This window comes from Felis catus (genome assembly GCF_018350175.1).
Source record: "Felis catus isolate Fca126 chromosome A2 unlocalized genomic scaffold, F.catus_Fca126_mat1.0 chrA2_random_Un_scaffold_66, whole genome shotgun sequence".
NCBI classification, from domain to species: Eukaryota; Metazoa; Chordata; class Mammalia; order Carnivora; family Felidae; genus Felis; species Felis catus.
In genome coordinates this window covers 9106-24428 of record NW_025408502.1, presented here as the reverse complement: position 1 = coordinate 24428, position 15323 = coordinate 9106, and the positions used below count along the sequence as shown (strand labels likewise).

General features: G+C 57.6%; 1 protein-coding gene across 1 annotated transcript; it reads right to left on the bottom strand.

Annotated features, from left to right (window-relative positions):
• Nucleotides 1-952: 952 nt before the first annotated feature.
• On the bottom strand, nt 953-4504 carry LOC123383577 (ral guanine nucleotide dissociation stimulator-like). Its single transcript, XM_045051486.1, has 4 exons — nt 4424-4504; nt 3437-3636; nt 2777-2836; nt 953-1830 (listed from the first exon to the last, which is right to left on the bottom strand). The coding sequence occupies exons 2-4, from the start codon at nt 3439-3441 to the stop codon at nt 1563-1565; spliced, it is 333 nt and encodes a 110-aa protein (XP_044907421.1). The 5' UTR covers nt 3442-3636; nt 4424-4504; the 3' UTR covers nt 953-1562.
• Nucleotides 4505-15323: the final 10819 nt, after the last annotated feature.

Below are 15323 nucleotides of genomic sequence, written 5' to 3'. Positions count from 1 at the left end.
AGATTATGGTGACCTTGAGTATCATTACCTTCACGATTACCGTGATTATTCTGCCTGAGTCATCGCATGGATATTGATCCGTGAGCTCGCCATGTGAGAGGTTTCCTTGGTAAAGTAATCGCCGTGCGTGTCCTCGAAACTTGGTTGTGGTCCGAACACCTTTGATGCTTTGCAAGTCCTGAAGCGGCTCCACGGGTGTGCAGTCCCTGTTGCCATATAGGTGAGGAGGCAGAGTCTGTTGACCTGAAGCCCTTCCAAGTATCCAGGGAGATGTGCGAGGGCCTCTCCCTGAGGCACTGGGTTCCTAGCCGGCACCACCCAGAATCAGGCAGGGAGGTTTTCTTGATGCCAGCGGGAAGTCCTGAAGAGGGAGGGGGCGCCGGACACCTTCGGGGAAAGGAAGGGATCCCACCCCTGCCTCACCAGCCCCAGCAGTTGCCTAGGTGCTGGCCACGAGGGAGGGGACTGCCTATGCGTGTTTGTTTTCTCCTTGGTCTTATCCCACCTTGGTAGAGTGCTTAGCCTGTTGCAGGCACTGTTCTGAGCACTTGAGAGATCTATGCTGACGACACAGAGTACCTCGGCAAGGACTCTGGTCCCCGTTCGTATTTCCAAGGGAAGATGTGAAAGAATGTGTGCCGGGGGTCACTGCTGTGAAGCGGGAGGACTCGAGGCATGAAGCCAGGCAGTCGGGCTCCACATGAGCGTGCTGCACCGCTGGCTTTGCCACTGCTGCCTGTGTTTGCACACACATGGAAATCCCAGAGGACCTGAAGCAGCAGAAACCGAGATCGCTGGTTGCAGAGACTGGGGTGAGGGAATGAGCCGTGGGTGACTAGTAGTCCACGTGTCTCTGTGATGGAAATGTTCTAGGAGTACATAGTGGTCACGGGTGTAAAATCCTGCGAATGTACGTACTGACACTTGAAGTTGTAATTTCAAAGGATCAGAGTAAATTTTTTGAAACTGTATTTATGTGTTAAGTAGAAGCCAATAGTACATGAGTACACTAAATACCTCTATGCCCAATCCTATCATGACAAACCAACATGAGCCGCTGATGGGGAGCTGAGGCTGGTTGCTCAGTTGCAGCAGGTGGTTGCTCCAGCCCTTCCGTGACCCCGCCGGCTGGGGCTGAGGGCTGCTCATGCTCTGGGGCCACCAAAGGGGCAGGTGGCTCTTCCAGCTCCTGACTGTCAGCCAGAGCTGGGAGTACCTCCTGCCCTGGCAGGGACGCTGCAGTGAGGGTCTCCGATTCTCGTACGCGCTGAGCTCCAGGAGAACTGGTGGCTTCCGGCAGCCTGGGCTACGAGGCTGCAGTGGGCACCACAGAGATAGCGGGGGCTCGCTCCCGAGGCACGTCTGGACGGGGCTCTAGAGCTGCTACCAAAGCTTCAAGTATGGAAGTGTCAAATCAGCGTGATTGCCATTCCATGGTAGGAAACCTCTCCCGCAGACATTGTCATTTGAGTCAAAGAACCCACCAGGAGGAAATCTCCCAGACGGCAGGCTAATGGAACAGTGATCTGAGACTAGTCCCTACGCCTGGCCCACCTACAGTCTCAGGAAACATGTTCTCTGTGGCATACCCCGTCCCCTCCACACGCCCACATCTCCCACCCAGAGTCCTCCTCGCCCAGAGACTCTGGCTCATTGGGCTCACGGTGTTTCCGCCATGAGTAGAGAAGGCGGGCGCGGCGCTGCAGCTCGGAGCCCGGCATGTGGACCCTTACGTACGCCCGCAGCAGCTTCAAGCTGGTGAAGTCTGGAGGGCGGAAAAATTCCTCGGGGTAGTGATCCATCCAGGTGCCCAGGATGGAGGAGATGGCCCTGGGGATACAAAAGTAGCCAGAACAATCACCATGGGGTGTTCCTCCCACTGATGTCTCAGGACAGGCCTGTGGGACCTGGCCTCTATGCCTCCTGGTCCTGGACGTCCAGAGGGTGGTTCTGTACGTTGTCCACCTGTGATTTGGCAGTCCCGCCTACGAGTGACCTGGTCACTGAAGAGGGACCGTCAAGATTCTGTTTGACGGGAACCCCTTAGCCAATGATGTGGTCGTCTCTGTCCTTCTTGGGGAAGCCAGCCAGACTCTTCGCTGTGTCCCGCTGCCTACCTCCCACTGGAATTCAAGTCCGTGCGTGAGTGGAGGGGTGGTGTCGGGGTGAGTCAGTGCCTTCACTGCATACCCTAGCGCTCCACGAAAATCTGCGCACATACGGGACAAGAGGACTCTGTCTCTTACCTGGGCTTGCTGGGACCCTCCTGATGCCCTCAACGTGACGACCTGTGCCTCTGTGCTGCCTCATGCACTCAGTGCATGTGTGGGTGTCCTCCCGCTGACACCGTTCTCCCATCGTGTGGGTGATATGTGCTCCTTGAGCCCTCACTGTGTCTCCTGTACCCTGGCTAAGCACGCACCGTGGATGTTCCCCAAGGTGGTGAGCGTGATGCTCCCCAAAACCGTTATTCTGGGTCCCCTGATGGGGGTCCAGGCAAGGCTGTGAGTGGGAAGGGATGGGGTTGGATGGACTCTGTAAGGGGCTGACGCGGTCCTCTGGCGCCCTCTGCTGCCTCCCTGTGCCCACAGCCCATCGTCGACCAGACAGGACAGAACCCCTTTCCTTGTTTCCAAGTGAAAGCCCTCAGAACTTTGCCCTCTCACAGGACTCTCAGACGTGTGGGATGCTGGGTCCTGCAGCCCCTCCCACGCACAGTCTCAGCACTGCCCTCTTGGAGAAGGAAGGCCCTCCAGCCTGAGCTCAGCCTACTCACCGTTTCTCCTGCTCCCGGGGTCCGCCATCCTCCTCAGCCTCCGAATGGAAGCATCCGTATCTGGAGGAGGCCAGAAGGACATCATATGAGCTGTCCTGTGGATGCTACATCTTGTCCTATCCAGAGTCCCTGACTGCTGACTAGAATGGAGCTCTGGAGGGGAGGGTACCGTCCGCTCTGCGCATTGGATCCCAGTCAGCTCCTACAGAAGTGCCTGCACCTAGTGGGGCTTCGTGCGTGTTTGAAGAATGATAGGGCCCGAGTCAGCTCCATCACACATATTGGTGTGGGTCTGGGCGTCCTGCTCATCCTGGGCATCGTTGACTGGTTTGAGCCAGGACTCAGACACACAGATAGAGCCTCCAATCTCCTTTTCCAATGGGAAAACAGCCCAAGTCAACACCTGGCGACAGTGAGGGATGAGGCAGAAAGTTGATCATGGGCAAGAGGACAAAGATGACCCAGCAGAGACGCAGCCCTGCCAGCAGAGCTTTCCACAGGCCAGGGTGACTTTCCCTGCAGTGCCCCCACTGAGGACCTGGAGTGTTTCCACCCGGATCGGAGGAACAAAGTGAGAGGCCAGGACGTTTGGTGACTTTCCTGAGACTCAGAGCTTTCAGGGGCTGAATCACACTGGGCTGTGAAGGGCAGGGTGCTCACCTCATAAACAGTATTTCCAGGACCTACTGGGTGGTAGCAAAAGCTCTGTACGTGCTCAAGAATGTGAAGAGGTAGGAGGGGTCTCCACCCAGGAAAGCAGGTACCAGGTGCTCCACTCGCTGTTCCAGTAGCATCCAGCCTCCTTCGGTGGTCCCTTCCTCACGGTTCTCATTGTTGGGCATGGGTGAGATGTTCATACCCTGAGGTAGAACACAGGAGGGACACAGAGTCAGACACAGCACCATGGACATCAGGAGGCTTGGGGTCCAGAATGCAGACCAAACCCCCAAGCCGTCCGTGACTTGTGGCAAGAGTGAGACCTGGGTGCCCAGAGTCCGAAGAAGGATGTTGGCATTCACACGAGAATTTGAGGTGGGAAATGGCTGAACACGTTAGGATCTCCGATCTGACATCCCCACAGGTGAAGGAATTAAAAGCAAGAATGAACTACTGGGACCTCATGAAGATAAAACCTTCTGCACAGCAAAGGAAACAACCAACAAAACTCAAAGGCAACCAATGGATTGGGAAAAGATATTTGCAAATGACATATCGGACAAAGAGCTGGTATCCAAAATGTCTAAAGAGCTCACCAAACTCCACACCTGAAAAACAAACAATCCACTGAAGAAGTGGGCAGAAAACATGAATAGACACTTCTCTAAAGAAGACATCCGGATGGCCAACAGGCACATGAAAAGATGCTCAACGTCGCTCCCCATGAGGGAAATACAAATCAAACCCACACTCAGCTATCACGTCACGCCAGTCAGAGGGGCCAAAATGAACAAATCAGGAGACAGGAACAGGACGACGTTGTCACTGCTCTAGTGCTGTGGGACGGTGGTCCCTTGGGGTCTTGGGGATCTCGGACGAGCCCCCAAATGTTATGGCCAGAATCGTGATCCCCAAACACCGCCAGGGAGCCGAGTCCAATGTAAAAGCAAAGGAGCCTTTATTCCAGCTAGCTAGAGCTGACTTCCCTACCTGCACAGAGGCAGCGGTGAGATACCAGGGAGAGCAAGTTACCAAAGCAGAAAGGTTTTATTGGGGCTTAGGGGCAGTTGGTGAGGTAATGGCTATGGCCTCAGCCGATTGGCTGGGGAAGGGCCCCATTTCTGTTAGGTGGGGGAGGGGGTGGCTCAAGGGGAGCACCAACTCCCCTAGGGCAGTTGGTGAGGTAATGGCTATGGCCTTAGCCGATTGGCTGGGGAAGGGCCCCATTTCTGTTAGGTGGGGGAGGGGTGGCTCAAGGGGAGCACCAACTCCCCTAGGGCAGTTGGTGAGGTAATGGCTATGGCCTCACCTGATTGGCTGGGGAAGGGTCCCATTTCTGTTAGGTGGGGGAGGGGGTGGCTCAAGGGGAGGAGGTGTGTGGTCAAGGTGAATGACACAGAACAAGATGAGGTCTGCCAGCATAGGCCAGCCCTTTCAGAATTACCCTCAGTGTTTTGTGGTGCATATCTAGGGATGCATTTTCTATGTTTTGTGGGACATAGGTTCTCACAGATCACTACTTAAAAATTCTTGCCTTTAAAAGAAGGAAGGAGTGAAAAGGTGGATATTTTAGGCATTCTAGACCAGGCTGATAACATGCTCCCATGTGCATTTCCTTGTTCTCTTTCCCTTTTATCACCCCTTGTGCTGCTGGCTGTGCAAGTACCTGATATCCTCAGGAGGGAGAAGGGAGAAAATGGAGGAACTCTGGGTTCTTCAGTGACCACATGAAGGACTTTAGTCTCCAATCTAAACACACACCCACCCTGAGTGGCATGGAGGTCTGACTGGGTTGGTGGTTGGCGGGTGGAGGTAGGATCCTACGAAGGAAGGAACGAACTAACGAAGGAAGGAAGGAAAGCGTGGACCTGCGGTTGTGGGAAAGTGTCAAGGCAGGGCCAGGGAAGTGGCAGCCATGAGCAGGAAGAATCTTTCCTGCCTGTGAAAATGAAGTACAAGGGACCTGAGATTCCAGAGAAACATTCCAGGGAGAGTCAGGTCGGTGGGCCTGAGTTGCTGGAGGCCAGCAGGGGACGGTGTTGAAGGGATTGAGAGTGGAAGCAGCAGGTGAACACAGGCCTCCTGCCTCCCCCCTCCACACCTGCTCTCCTGCCCTGCCCAGCCCCGCCTCGCGCCCCGCCCCGCCCCTGGTGGCAGAGATGCACCCTCTGATGGGGAGGGTGAGATCTCACCCGGCTTGTGGCGAAAGGGGGTCCTCTATCGTGCGAGTCAGTGGGACTAGTGGGTAGGAGTCTGGATTAGGGCAAGTGCAACTCCCTGTTGAGCTCTTCGTTTCTGAAGGCAATGTGAATTCCATCAATGAACTCGGAGTCAGTGAGGCAGGAATAAGTGGCGCTTCTGTGTTTCAGAGGGTGGTGCAGACTCTTTCCTCCTTGGAGATGTGTGCTGAAGAGAACTGGGTATTGTGGATGGCGTCCAAAGTCATCTCTTTGGGACATGTTGGGTGGGAACGTCTTCCTCTCACTCTGGCGAGGAAGGTGGATGGAAAAGCTCCTTGTCCAAGGCAGACTTGTGGGTTTTGTTGTTCCTATCCGTGGGGCGTGGTGCTTCCCGTGTCCGTGGAGCGCCTCCTGTCTTGCATTCGTTCCGTGTTTCAAGAGTTTCAGTCCTTGGCAATCACATCTCCTCCAGGACTCCCCAGGCAGCACGACGGAGAAGTGACTTGGAGCCCACCGGGTCCCTAGAAACCAGTGCGTGTGTACTGGAGCAGGCAGTGCTCCTCTCTCAGCCTCTTTTGGAAATGAGGTCTTGAGCAAACGGTCTTTCATTGCATGGGTTGTACCTCTCCCCGGTTGTTGGGGGGGGTGTGTGTGCGTGAGTGTGGTGCTGTGGCCCGTGTGGAGTCCGGACGGCGTCAGGGACCCAGTTCTTTGCAAGGAATGCGTTTTGTTGCATGGGAATATCTCAGTTCACTAGAGAGATCCAATCCTGTCTCAAAGGCTGAAACCGTCCTGAAGGCAGCACCTTGACCTCACTGAAAGCAAAGGCCTAAGAGCAGAGGCTTTCCCACACTTCCATGTCGAGCTGACTGGTGCTTTATGTTTTCAGGAAGATGGTGTGGTGTAGGCCACTTGGAGCAGCTCAGGCTCCTAAGCGTCTGTTGGGTCCCCGAGGGGTGAGTTGTGTCTCTCCGGAATGAAGGAGATTATGGTGACCTTGAGTATCATTACCTTCACGATTACCGTGATTATTCTGCCTGAGTCATCGCATGGATATTGATCCGTGAGCTCGCCATGTGAGAGGTTTCCTTGGTAAAGTAACCGCCGTGCGTGTCCTCGAAACTTGGTTGTGGTCCGAACACCTTTGATGCTTTGCAAGTCCTGAAGCGGCTCCACGGGTGTGCAGTCCCTGTTGCCATATAGGTGAGGAGGCAGAGTCTGTTGACCTGAAGCCCGTCCAAGTGTCCAGGGAGATGTGCCAGGGCCTCTCCCTGAGGCACTGGGTTCCTAGCCGGCACCACCCAGAATCAGGCAGGGAGGTTTTCTTGCTGCCAGCGGGAAGTCCTGAGGAGGGAGGGGGAGCCGGACGCCGTCTGGGGAAGGAAGGGATCCCTCCCCTGCCTCACCAGCCCCAGCAGTTGCCTAGGTGCTGGCCATGAGGGAGGGGACTGCCTATGCGTGTTTGTTTTTCCTTGGTCTTATCCCACCTTGGTAGAGCGCTTAGCCTGTTGCAGGCACTGTTCTGAGCACTTGAGAGATCTGTGCTGACGACACAGAGTACCTCAGCAAGGACTCAGGTCCCCGTTTGTATTTCCAAGGGAAGATGTGAAAGAATGTGTGCCGGGGGTCACTGCTGTGAAGCGGGAGGAATCGAGGCATGAAGCCAGGCAGTCGGGCTCCACATGAGCGTGCTGCACCGCTGGCTTTCCCACTGCTGCCTGTCGAGAGGCAGGGAAAGCATTTGCACCTAGCCTGCGTGTCCTGCGAGCAGAGGTGGGCTTGGAGACGTGCATGTGCCCTCAAACGGGGAATCCAGGAAAATAGGCTCTGGGGCCTGAGTCACGCCCTCTGCGGGGAACCCTATCATTTCACATCCAGCCTGAGACACTTTGGAGAGTGACACGCGGGGCTCTTGGTGAGGGTGGCGGCACAGCGGGGGGCATGGGTCAGCGAGACCTTCCGAGGACCCCCGCCCCGGGCCCCCCCCCCCGGTGCTGTGCTCCCCCTGAAACCCAGGCAGGGCTGGAAGGAGGAACAGGCTGTGGAGGGCACCATCCCTTCCGCAGGGAGGCTATTTGGGAGCTGGTGACTGAGGTGACCTTTGCGAGTTTCCCCTCTGAATTGCAGGAGAAACGGCCGAGGGCCCTCATTTCATGCGGTCCACAATCCCCGTCGCCCTGTGTGCCAGTTGCCAACGTCGCAGGCGCCCAGGTGGTGAACGTGGTCCCCGAGTAGGGGAACCCCAAGGCCGTGTCTGGGTCCTCAAATGCTAACGTTCTCTGCTTGTGTCCTGCGCCCTGGCTGGTCCGAGACCCTGAGCACAGGGCCTGCAGGAAGGGTGAAGGGTGCGAAGCTGTCTCCTGGTAGGTAGCTGCGGTGAGGTCGTGCCCGGTGTCCTGCGCTCAGCTGCAGGGCACCTTGAAACCCAAAGCCACGACGTTTCCCATGGGACAGAGTGCGCTGCAAGGGGAACCTGGGGAGTCATCAGGCCCTAAGGGTAGGCAGGCATGACCTTTATCCGTGGGCCTTTTGATCAGAGCGCCCTCTTTGCTACATATCATCAGGGCAGCCTCTTTGGAAGACAGAGGGCAGGTTGTGGACAGTTGTAGAGCATCCTTCCTGGTGGTGTGTGTCGTAAGGGCTCTGACCTTGTGGAAATGGGCGGGGATGGATGGAGTGGCCTCCTGAATGGAACCTTCCCCGGGGGGCCTGGGTGGTTCAGTGGGTTGAGCTTCCGACTTGGGCTCAGGTCCCGCCCTCGCGGTTCCTGAGTTCCAGCCCCGCGCTGGGCTCTGTGCCCACAGCTCAGGCCCTGGGGCCTGTTTTCAGATTCTGTGTGTGTCTCTCTCTGCTTCTCTGCCCCTCCCCCACTGGCGGTCCCTGGCTTGCCGGCTTGCTCTCTGGCTCCCTGTGTCTCCAGAGTGAAGGAAACATGAACAAATAGGAAATAGAACGTTCCGCAGGGCAGGTGCTGGCCACGGGCGCAGCCATTCATTCGCTGTAGTCATGAACTCGACGGTGTTCCTTTAGTGTTATCATTTGAGGTTCTTTGTTTCTTTCATTCATTCTGAGACACGGAGAGAGAGTGGACGCACGCACGTGTGCCTGTGAGCAGGGATAGGGCAGACAGGGAGGGCGAGAGAGAGGAGGGCCAGCGGGCTCCGCATCGTTGGCGCCCACCTTGAGGTGGGGCTCCTTGTGGAGGCTCAGCCTCACAAACTGTGAGATCGTGACGTGAGCCGAGATCCAGAGCCACACGCTTTTGTTTCTTTTTTAATGATCACGTCTGAGAGAAAGCGAGAGAGACAGAGAGAGCACAAGCGAGGGAGGGGCAGGGAGAGAGAGAGGAAACCAGAAGGGAATTAGGTTTCAGGCTCTGAGCTGTCAGCACGGAGCACTAGGCGCGACTCAGCTCTGGAACCCTGAGAGCCTGACGTGACCCGAAGTCGGACCATTACCCAGCTGAGTCATCCAGGCGGCCCACAGAGTTTGCAGTGTGTCTTTTCAAAAGAAAAAACAGCTACGTTTATATCTAGATCTAGCTACCTGTGTGTCCGTATGGATACGTGTGTACATACACATACGTGTCTACATATACGTACACACATTCGTGTATGTGTATATATATGTATATACATACACACTCGCGCGCGCGCGCACACACACACACAGAAGCACACAGAAACACATACACACGCACACACACACACACACACACACACACACACAAACCCCATGTAAACTGAGCCAAATGGTCTTCTCAGTGGAGACGCAGAGCCAGGAGGGAGGCATCAGCACAATGTTCAAAATGAAAGGGAAACGTCGTTGTCGTATGTATCAGTACGTGCCATGACAGGGAGACACACGTGAGGGTTCTGGTAGGACAGGAAGCTGCTCCCAGGGAGAATGCAGGCAAATGGTCCCTATGGAGCCAATGGAACCCTAGTGCACTTGTGGTTTGAGACCGATAAAGGAGGCCGAAAACTGGTGACCTTTCTAATGCTAGCAGAGGGCATTTGCATTTGTATAGCATGCGATCATTGACGTTGCCCCTGGGGGGAGAAGGGTTTTGCATCTCTATTCTCCTAGGTTTGCGGCTTAGTTTTGTCTTCCCTTGTGCACTTGAAAGAGTCCTGACGGGTCCTGATGGTACACAGTAAGTCCAGGTCACCAGAGTCCAGAGTCCCTTGGTGGGGCTTGTGGGATGGTGTCCTTCCCATGACCATGAAGTCCACAGACCAGTCTTGTGCTTTGGCTGTAAGTCCTGTTTCTACCAGGTCCAGTCTGGGGGTGCCTCTTTGCAAGTCCTCAGGTGAGGACACGTGATGAAGGCTGCCCATTGGGACTGGCCTTCGATGATCCATATGTCCGTGACTCCCTGCTCTCCTTCCAGGGCTGCGTAGGTTCGTGCCCTTGATGCTCCTTTCGTAGAAAGCCTCGACTGCTTGGTCTCTCTACTCCTCCTCACCCTGGACGGTAGTCCTGTGGCTCCCCTTGAATCCTCAGGCATACGTTTCCTTGCCCACCTCTGCACACTGGCCCTCCAGAGCAGGGTCGGGTACGCCTTGCGCGTTCAGTCGATGCTTGCTGCACAATCGCATGGGTGATGGCCTCTCTCTTTCTCTCTCTGTCTCTCTCTCCCCAAAAGAAAGAAACGTTGAAAAGCAATTGAAATCCAAGGAAAGAAAAATGGCACGGAGGATTTGGGATCTGTGGCACCGTGTGAAGAAAACATGGGGGTTGGGAGGTAGTGGAGGTGGACAGGCGGTTCCACAGAGTTGAAGGACGTGCCACAGTCAGCGGTGGCAGGGTGGACTTGAGGGTGGGACCGCTGGTGGTGCAGTCCAGGTAGGGCCATGGGAAGGGCATGCAGAGCTGAAAAGCACCGGCCTTTCAAGGAGAAGGGAGGTGGAAGGAGTCTCGGGTGCCCAGTGTGTCTCCCTGTCCCTTAGGGCCGCCCTTGCGGTCACGGGTCACGAGCGAGGAGGGTGCACGGCTGTAGATGTCCCCGGTTGGCGGGAATGTGAGGCAGAGTGAAGAAGAAACACAGAGGCCTAGGATGCAAGAGGGATCACTGGGTTCACGTCCAGCCACCTCCCTGGGAAACCAGCTATGCAAAAGGTTCCTGGGTCTCTTGAGGGGTGACAGGGAGGTGTCCACCTTGGGAGGAGACACCTGCCAGTCCCTGTCCCACTGGCCTGGTCTCTGGAGCCCTCTGCCTGGCTCCCGGCTGTCAGGCTGGCGGGCAGTCGGTCAGAGCATCCGGTGGGCACAGGGAGGTGCGGTGGTGCAGACCGTGGCGCCCAGGAGCTGTGCCCCCTGCGGGGGGGTAGGGGTGGGGGTGGGGGTGGGGGTGGGGGGATGGGCGGCTTGGGTCCTGGGCCCTAGCAGGTGTGCGGGAGCGCGCGCACGAGTGTGCGCATGCGCACGAGTGCGCGCATGCGCGTGGGCCAGGGCCGGAGCCCGGTGAGGGACACAGCTGAGGCTGCAGCGGCGCTGTGAGTCCTGGCTCCCAGCCCGCCTGCCGCCCCAAGCAAGCCCCCAAGTGTCTGGGCCAGCCAGGGAGTGACGCCCACCTCAGCCCCCGACCGGGGACATGCTGCTGCCTGGCTCCTGCGACCCGGTAGCCATGGCATTGGCGGTAGAGGTAGCGGTAGTGCTCGCGGGAGCGCTGGCGGGAGCGCAGGCGGGGCCCCGCGTGGAGAAGACTGGGAGCCACGAGCCTCCAGCCTCGGAGGGTGGCGGCCCTGCTGCTCCTGCTGCTTTTGGAGCCAGAGGCCTGGGAGCGGGACGCGCTTCCCGGGCGCCTCGGGGTTTGGCCGCGCTGGTGGAGTGCCAGCACTGGCTGGGGCAGAGCGCGATGCAATGCCCCCCCGGCGCCCCCCAAAGACCATCTGGGAGAAGCCTACAGGTGGAGCCGCTGAGACCCACAGCCTCCCTCCAGGACCTGCCTCGGTCGCGGTGCTGCCAAGGTAGGGACCCTAGCGACAAGGTCGCCCGTGGCCTTCCCCCCTGCCCCTCTCTGTCTTCCCCTTCCATGAGCACCTCCCCCCCTCCCTGGTGCTCCGGGCTTCTTCTTGGGCTCCCTTGCGGCTGCGGTCTGGAGGCCTGAGGAGTGGGCTTTCTGGGTTGGACCCCGGTTCCCTGCAGGAGGAGGGCCCCAGATCGAGTAGGGGATTAGGCCCAGGCGGTGGGGAGTGTCTCAGGTCGAGAGGGGGGGCACCCTGAGTGCCCATGGAGGTGTGACTGGGTTGGTGGTTGGCGGGTGGAGGTGGGATCCTACGAAGGAAGGAACTAACAACGAAGGAGGGAAGGAAAGCGTGGACCTGCGGTTGTGGGAAAGTGTCAAGGCAGGGCCAGGGAAGTGGCAGCAATGAGCAGGAGGAATCATTCCTGCCTGTTAAAATGAAGTACAAGGGACCTGAGAGTCCAGAGAAACATTCCAGGGAGAGTCCGGGGTGGTGGGCCTGAGTTGCTGGAGGCCAGCAGGGGACGGTGTTTGAAGGGATTGAGAGTGGAAGCAGCAGGTGAACACAGGCCTCCTGCCTCCCCCCCTCCACACCTGCTCTCCTGCCCTGCCCAGCCCCCGCCGCAGCCGCGCGCCCCGCCCCGCCCCGCCCCTGGTGGCCAGAGTTGCACCCTCTGATGGGGAGGGGGAGATCTCACCCCCCGCTTGTGGCGAAAGGGGGTCCTCTATCATCGTGGGAGTCAATGGGACTAGGGGTAGGAGTCTGGATTAGGGCAAGTGCAACTCCCTGTTGAGCTCTTCTTCCTTTTCTGAAGGCAACGTGCATTCCATCGCTGAACTGGGAGCCAGGGAGGCAGGAATAAGTGGCGCTTCTGTTGTTTTAGAGGGTGGTGCAGACTCTTTCCTCCTTGGAGATGTGTGCTGAAGAGAACTGGGTGTTGTGGATGGCGTCCAAAGTCATCTCTTTGGGACATGTTGGGTGGGAACGTCTTCTTCGCACTCTGGCGAGGAAGGTGGATGGAAAAGCTCCTTGTCCAAGGCAGACTTGTGGGTTTTTGGTGGTCCTATCCGTGGGGCGTGGTGCTTTCCCGTTTCCGTGGAGCGCCTCCTGTCTTGCATTCGTTCCGTGTCCTCAAGAGTTTCAGTCCTTGGCAATCACATCTCCTCCCGGGGACTCACCAGGCAGCACGAGGGAGCAGTGACTCGGAGCCCACCGGGTCCCTAGAAACCAGTGCGTGTGTACTGGAGCAGGCAGTGCTCCTCTCTCAGCCTCCTTTGGAAATGAGGTCTTGAGCAAACGGTCTTTCGTTGCATGGGTTGTACCTCTCCCCGGTTGTTGGGGGGGGGGGGAGTGTGTGTGCCTGAGTGTGGTGCTGTGGCCCGTGTGGAGTCCGGACGGCTTCAGGGACCCAGTTCTTTGCAAGGAATGCGTTTTGTTGCATGGGAATATCTCAAGTTCACTAGAGAGTTCCAATCCTGTCTCAAAGGCTGAAACCATCCTGAAGGCAGCACCTTGACCTCACTGAAAGCAAAGGCCTAAGAGCAGAGGCTTTCCCACACTTCCATGTCGAGCTGACTGGTGCTTTATGTTTTCAGGAAGATGGTGTGGTGTAGGCCACTTGGAGCAGCTCAGGCTCCTATGCGTCTGTTGGGTCCCTGAGGGGTGAGTTGTGTCTCTCCGGAATGAAGGAGATTATGGTGACCTTGAGTATCATTACCTTCACGATTACCGTGATTATTCTGCCTGAGTCATCGCATGGATATTGATCCATGAGCTCGCCACGTGAGAGGTTTCCTTGGTAAAGTAGTCGCCGTGCGTGTCGTCGAAAGTTGGTTGTGGTCCGAACACCTTTGATGCTTTGCAAGTCCTGAAGCGGCTCCACGGTGTTGCAGTCCCTGTTGCCATATAGGTGAGGGAGGCAGAGTCTGTTGACCTGAAGCCCGTCCAAGTATCCGGGAGATTGTGCGAGGGCCATCTCCCTGAGGCACTGGGTTTCCTAGCGGGCACCACCCAGCATCAGGCAGGGAGGTTTTCCTTGCTGCCAGCGGAAGTCCTGAGGAGGGAGGGGGAGCCGGACGCCGTCCGGGGAAGGAAGGGATCCCTCCCCTGCCTCACCAGCCCCAGCAGTTGCCTAGGTGCTGGCCACGAGGGAGGGGACTGCCTATGCGTGTTTGTTTTCCTCCTTGGTCTCATCCCACCTTGGTAGAGCGCTTAGCCTGTTCCAGGCACTGTTCTGAGCACTTGAGAGATCTATGCCGACGACACAGAGTACCTCGGCAAGGACTCTGGTCCCCGTTCGTATTTCCAAGGGAAGATGTGAAAGAATGTGTGCCGGGGGTCACTGCTGTGAAGGGGGAGGACTCGAGCCATGAAGCCAGGCAGTGGGGCTCCACATGAGCGTGCTGCACCGCTGGCTTTCCCACTGCTGCCTGTGGAGAGGCAGGGAAAGCATTTGCACCTAGCGTGCGTGTCCTGCGAGCAGAGGTGGGCTTGGAGACGTGCGTGTGCCCTCAAAAGGGGAATCCAGCAAAATAGGTTCTGGGGCCTGAGTCACGCCCTCTGCGGGGAACCCTATCATTTCACATCCAGCGTGAGACACTTTGGAGAGTGACACGCGGGGCTCTTAGTGAGGGTGGCGGCACAGCGGGGGGCATGGGTCAGCGGGACCTTCCTAGGACCCCCGCCCCGGCCCCCCCCCCCGCCCCCCGGTGCTGTGCTCCCCCTGAAACCCAGGCAGGGCTGGAAGGAGGAACAGGCTGTGGATGGCACCATCCCTTTCCGCAGGGAGGCTTCTTGGGAGCTGGTGACTGAGGTGACCTTTGCGAGTTCCCCCTCTGAATTGCAGGAGAAGCGGCCGAGGGCCCTCATTTCATGCGGTCCACACTCCCCGTCGCCCTGTGTGCCAGTTGCCAACATCGCAGGCGTCCAGGTGGTGAACGTGGTCCCCGAGGAGGGGAACCCCAAGGCCGTGTCTGCGTCCTCAAATGCTGACGTTCTCTGCTTGTGTCCTGCGCCCCGGCTGGTCCGAGACCCTGAGCACAGGGCCTGCAGGAAGGGTGAAGGGTGCGAAGCTGTCTCCTGGTAGGCAGCTGCGGTGAGGTCGTGCCCGGTGGCCTGCGCTCAGCTGCAGGGCACCTTGGAACCCAAAGCCACGACGTTTCCCATGGGACAGAGTGCGCTGCAAGGGGAACCTGGGGAGTCATCAGGCCCTAAAGGTAGGCAGGCATGACCTTTATCCGTGGGCCTTTGGATCAGAGCGCCCGCTTTGCTACATATCGTCAGGGCAGCCTCTTTGGAAGACAGAGGGCAGGTTGTGGACAGTTGTAGAGCATCCTTCCTGGTGGTGTGTGTCGTAAGGGCTCTGACCTTGCGGAAATGGGCGGGGATGGATGGAGTGGCCTCCTGAATGGAACCTTCCCCGGGCGCCTGGGTGGTTCAGTGGGTTGAGCTTCCGACTTGGGCTCAGGTCCCGCCCTCGCGGTTTCCTGAGTTCCAGCCCTGCGCTGGGCTCTGTGCCCACAGCTCAGGCCCTGGGGCCTGTTTTCAGATTCTGTGTGTGTCTCTCTCTGCTTCTCTGCCCCTCCCCCACTGGCGGCGGTCCCTGGCTTGCCGGCTTGCTCTCTCTGGCTCCCTGTGTCTCCAGAGTGAAGAAACATGAACAAATAGGAAATAGAACGATTCCCCAGGGCAGGTGCTGGCCACGGGCACAGCCATTCATTCGCTGTAGTCATGAACTCGACG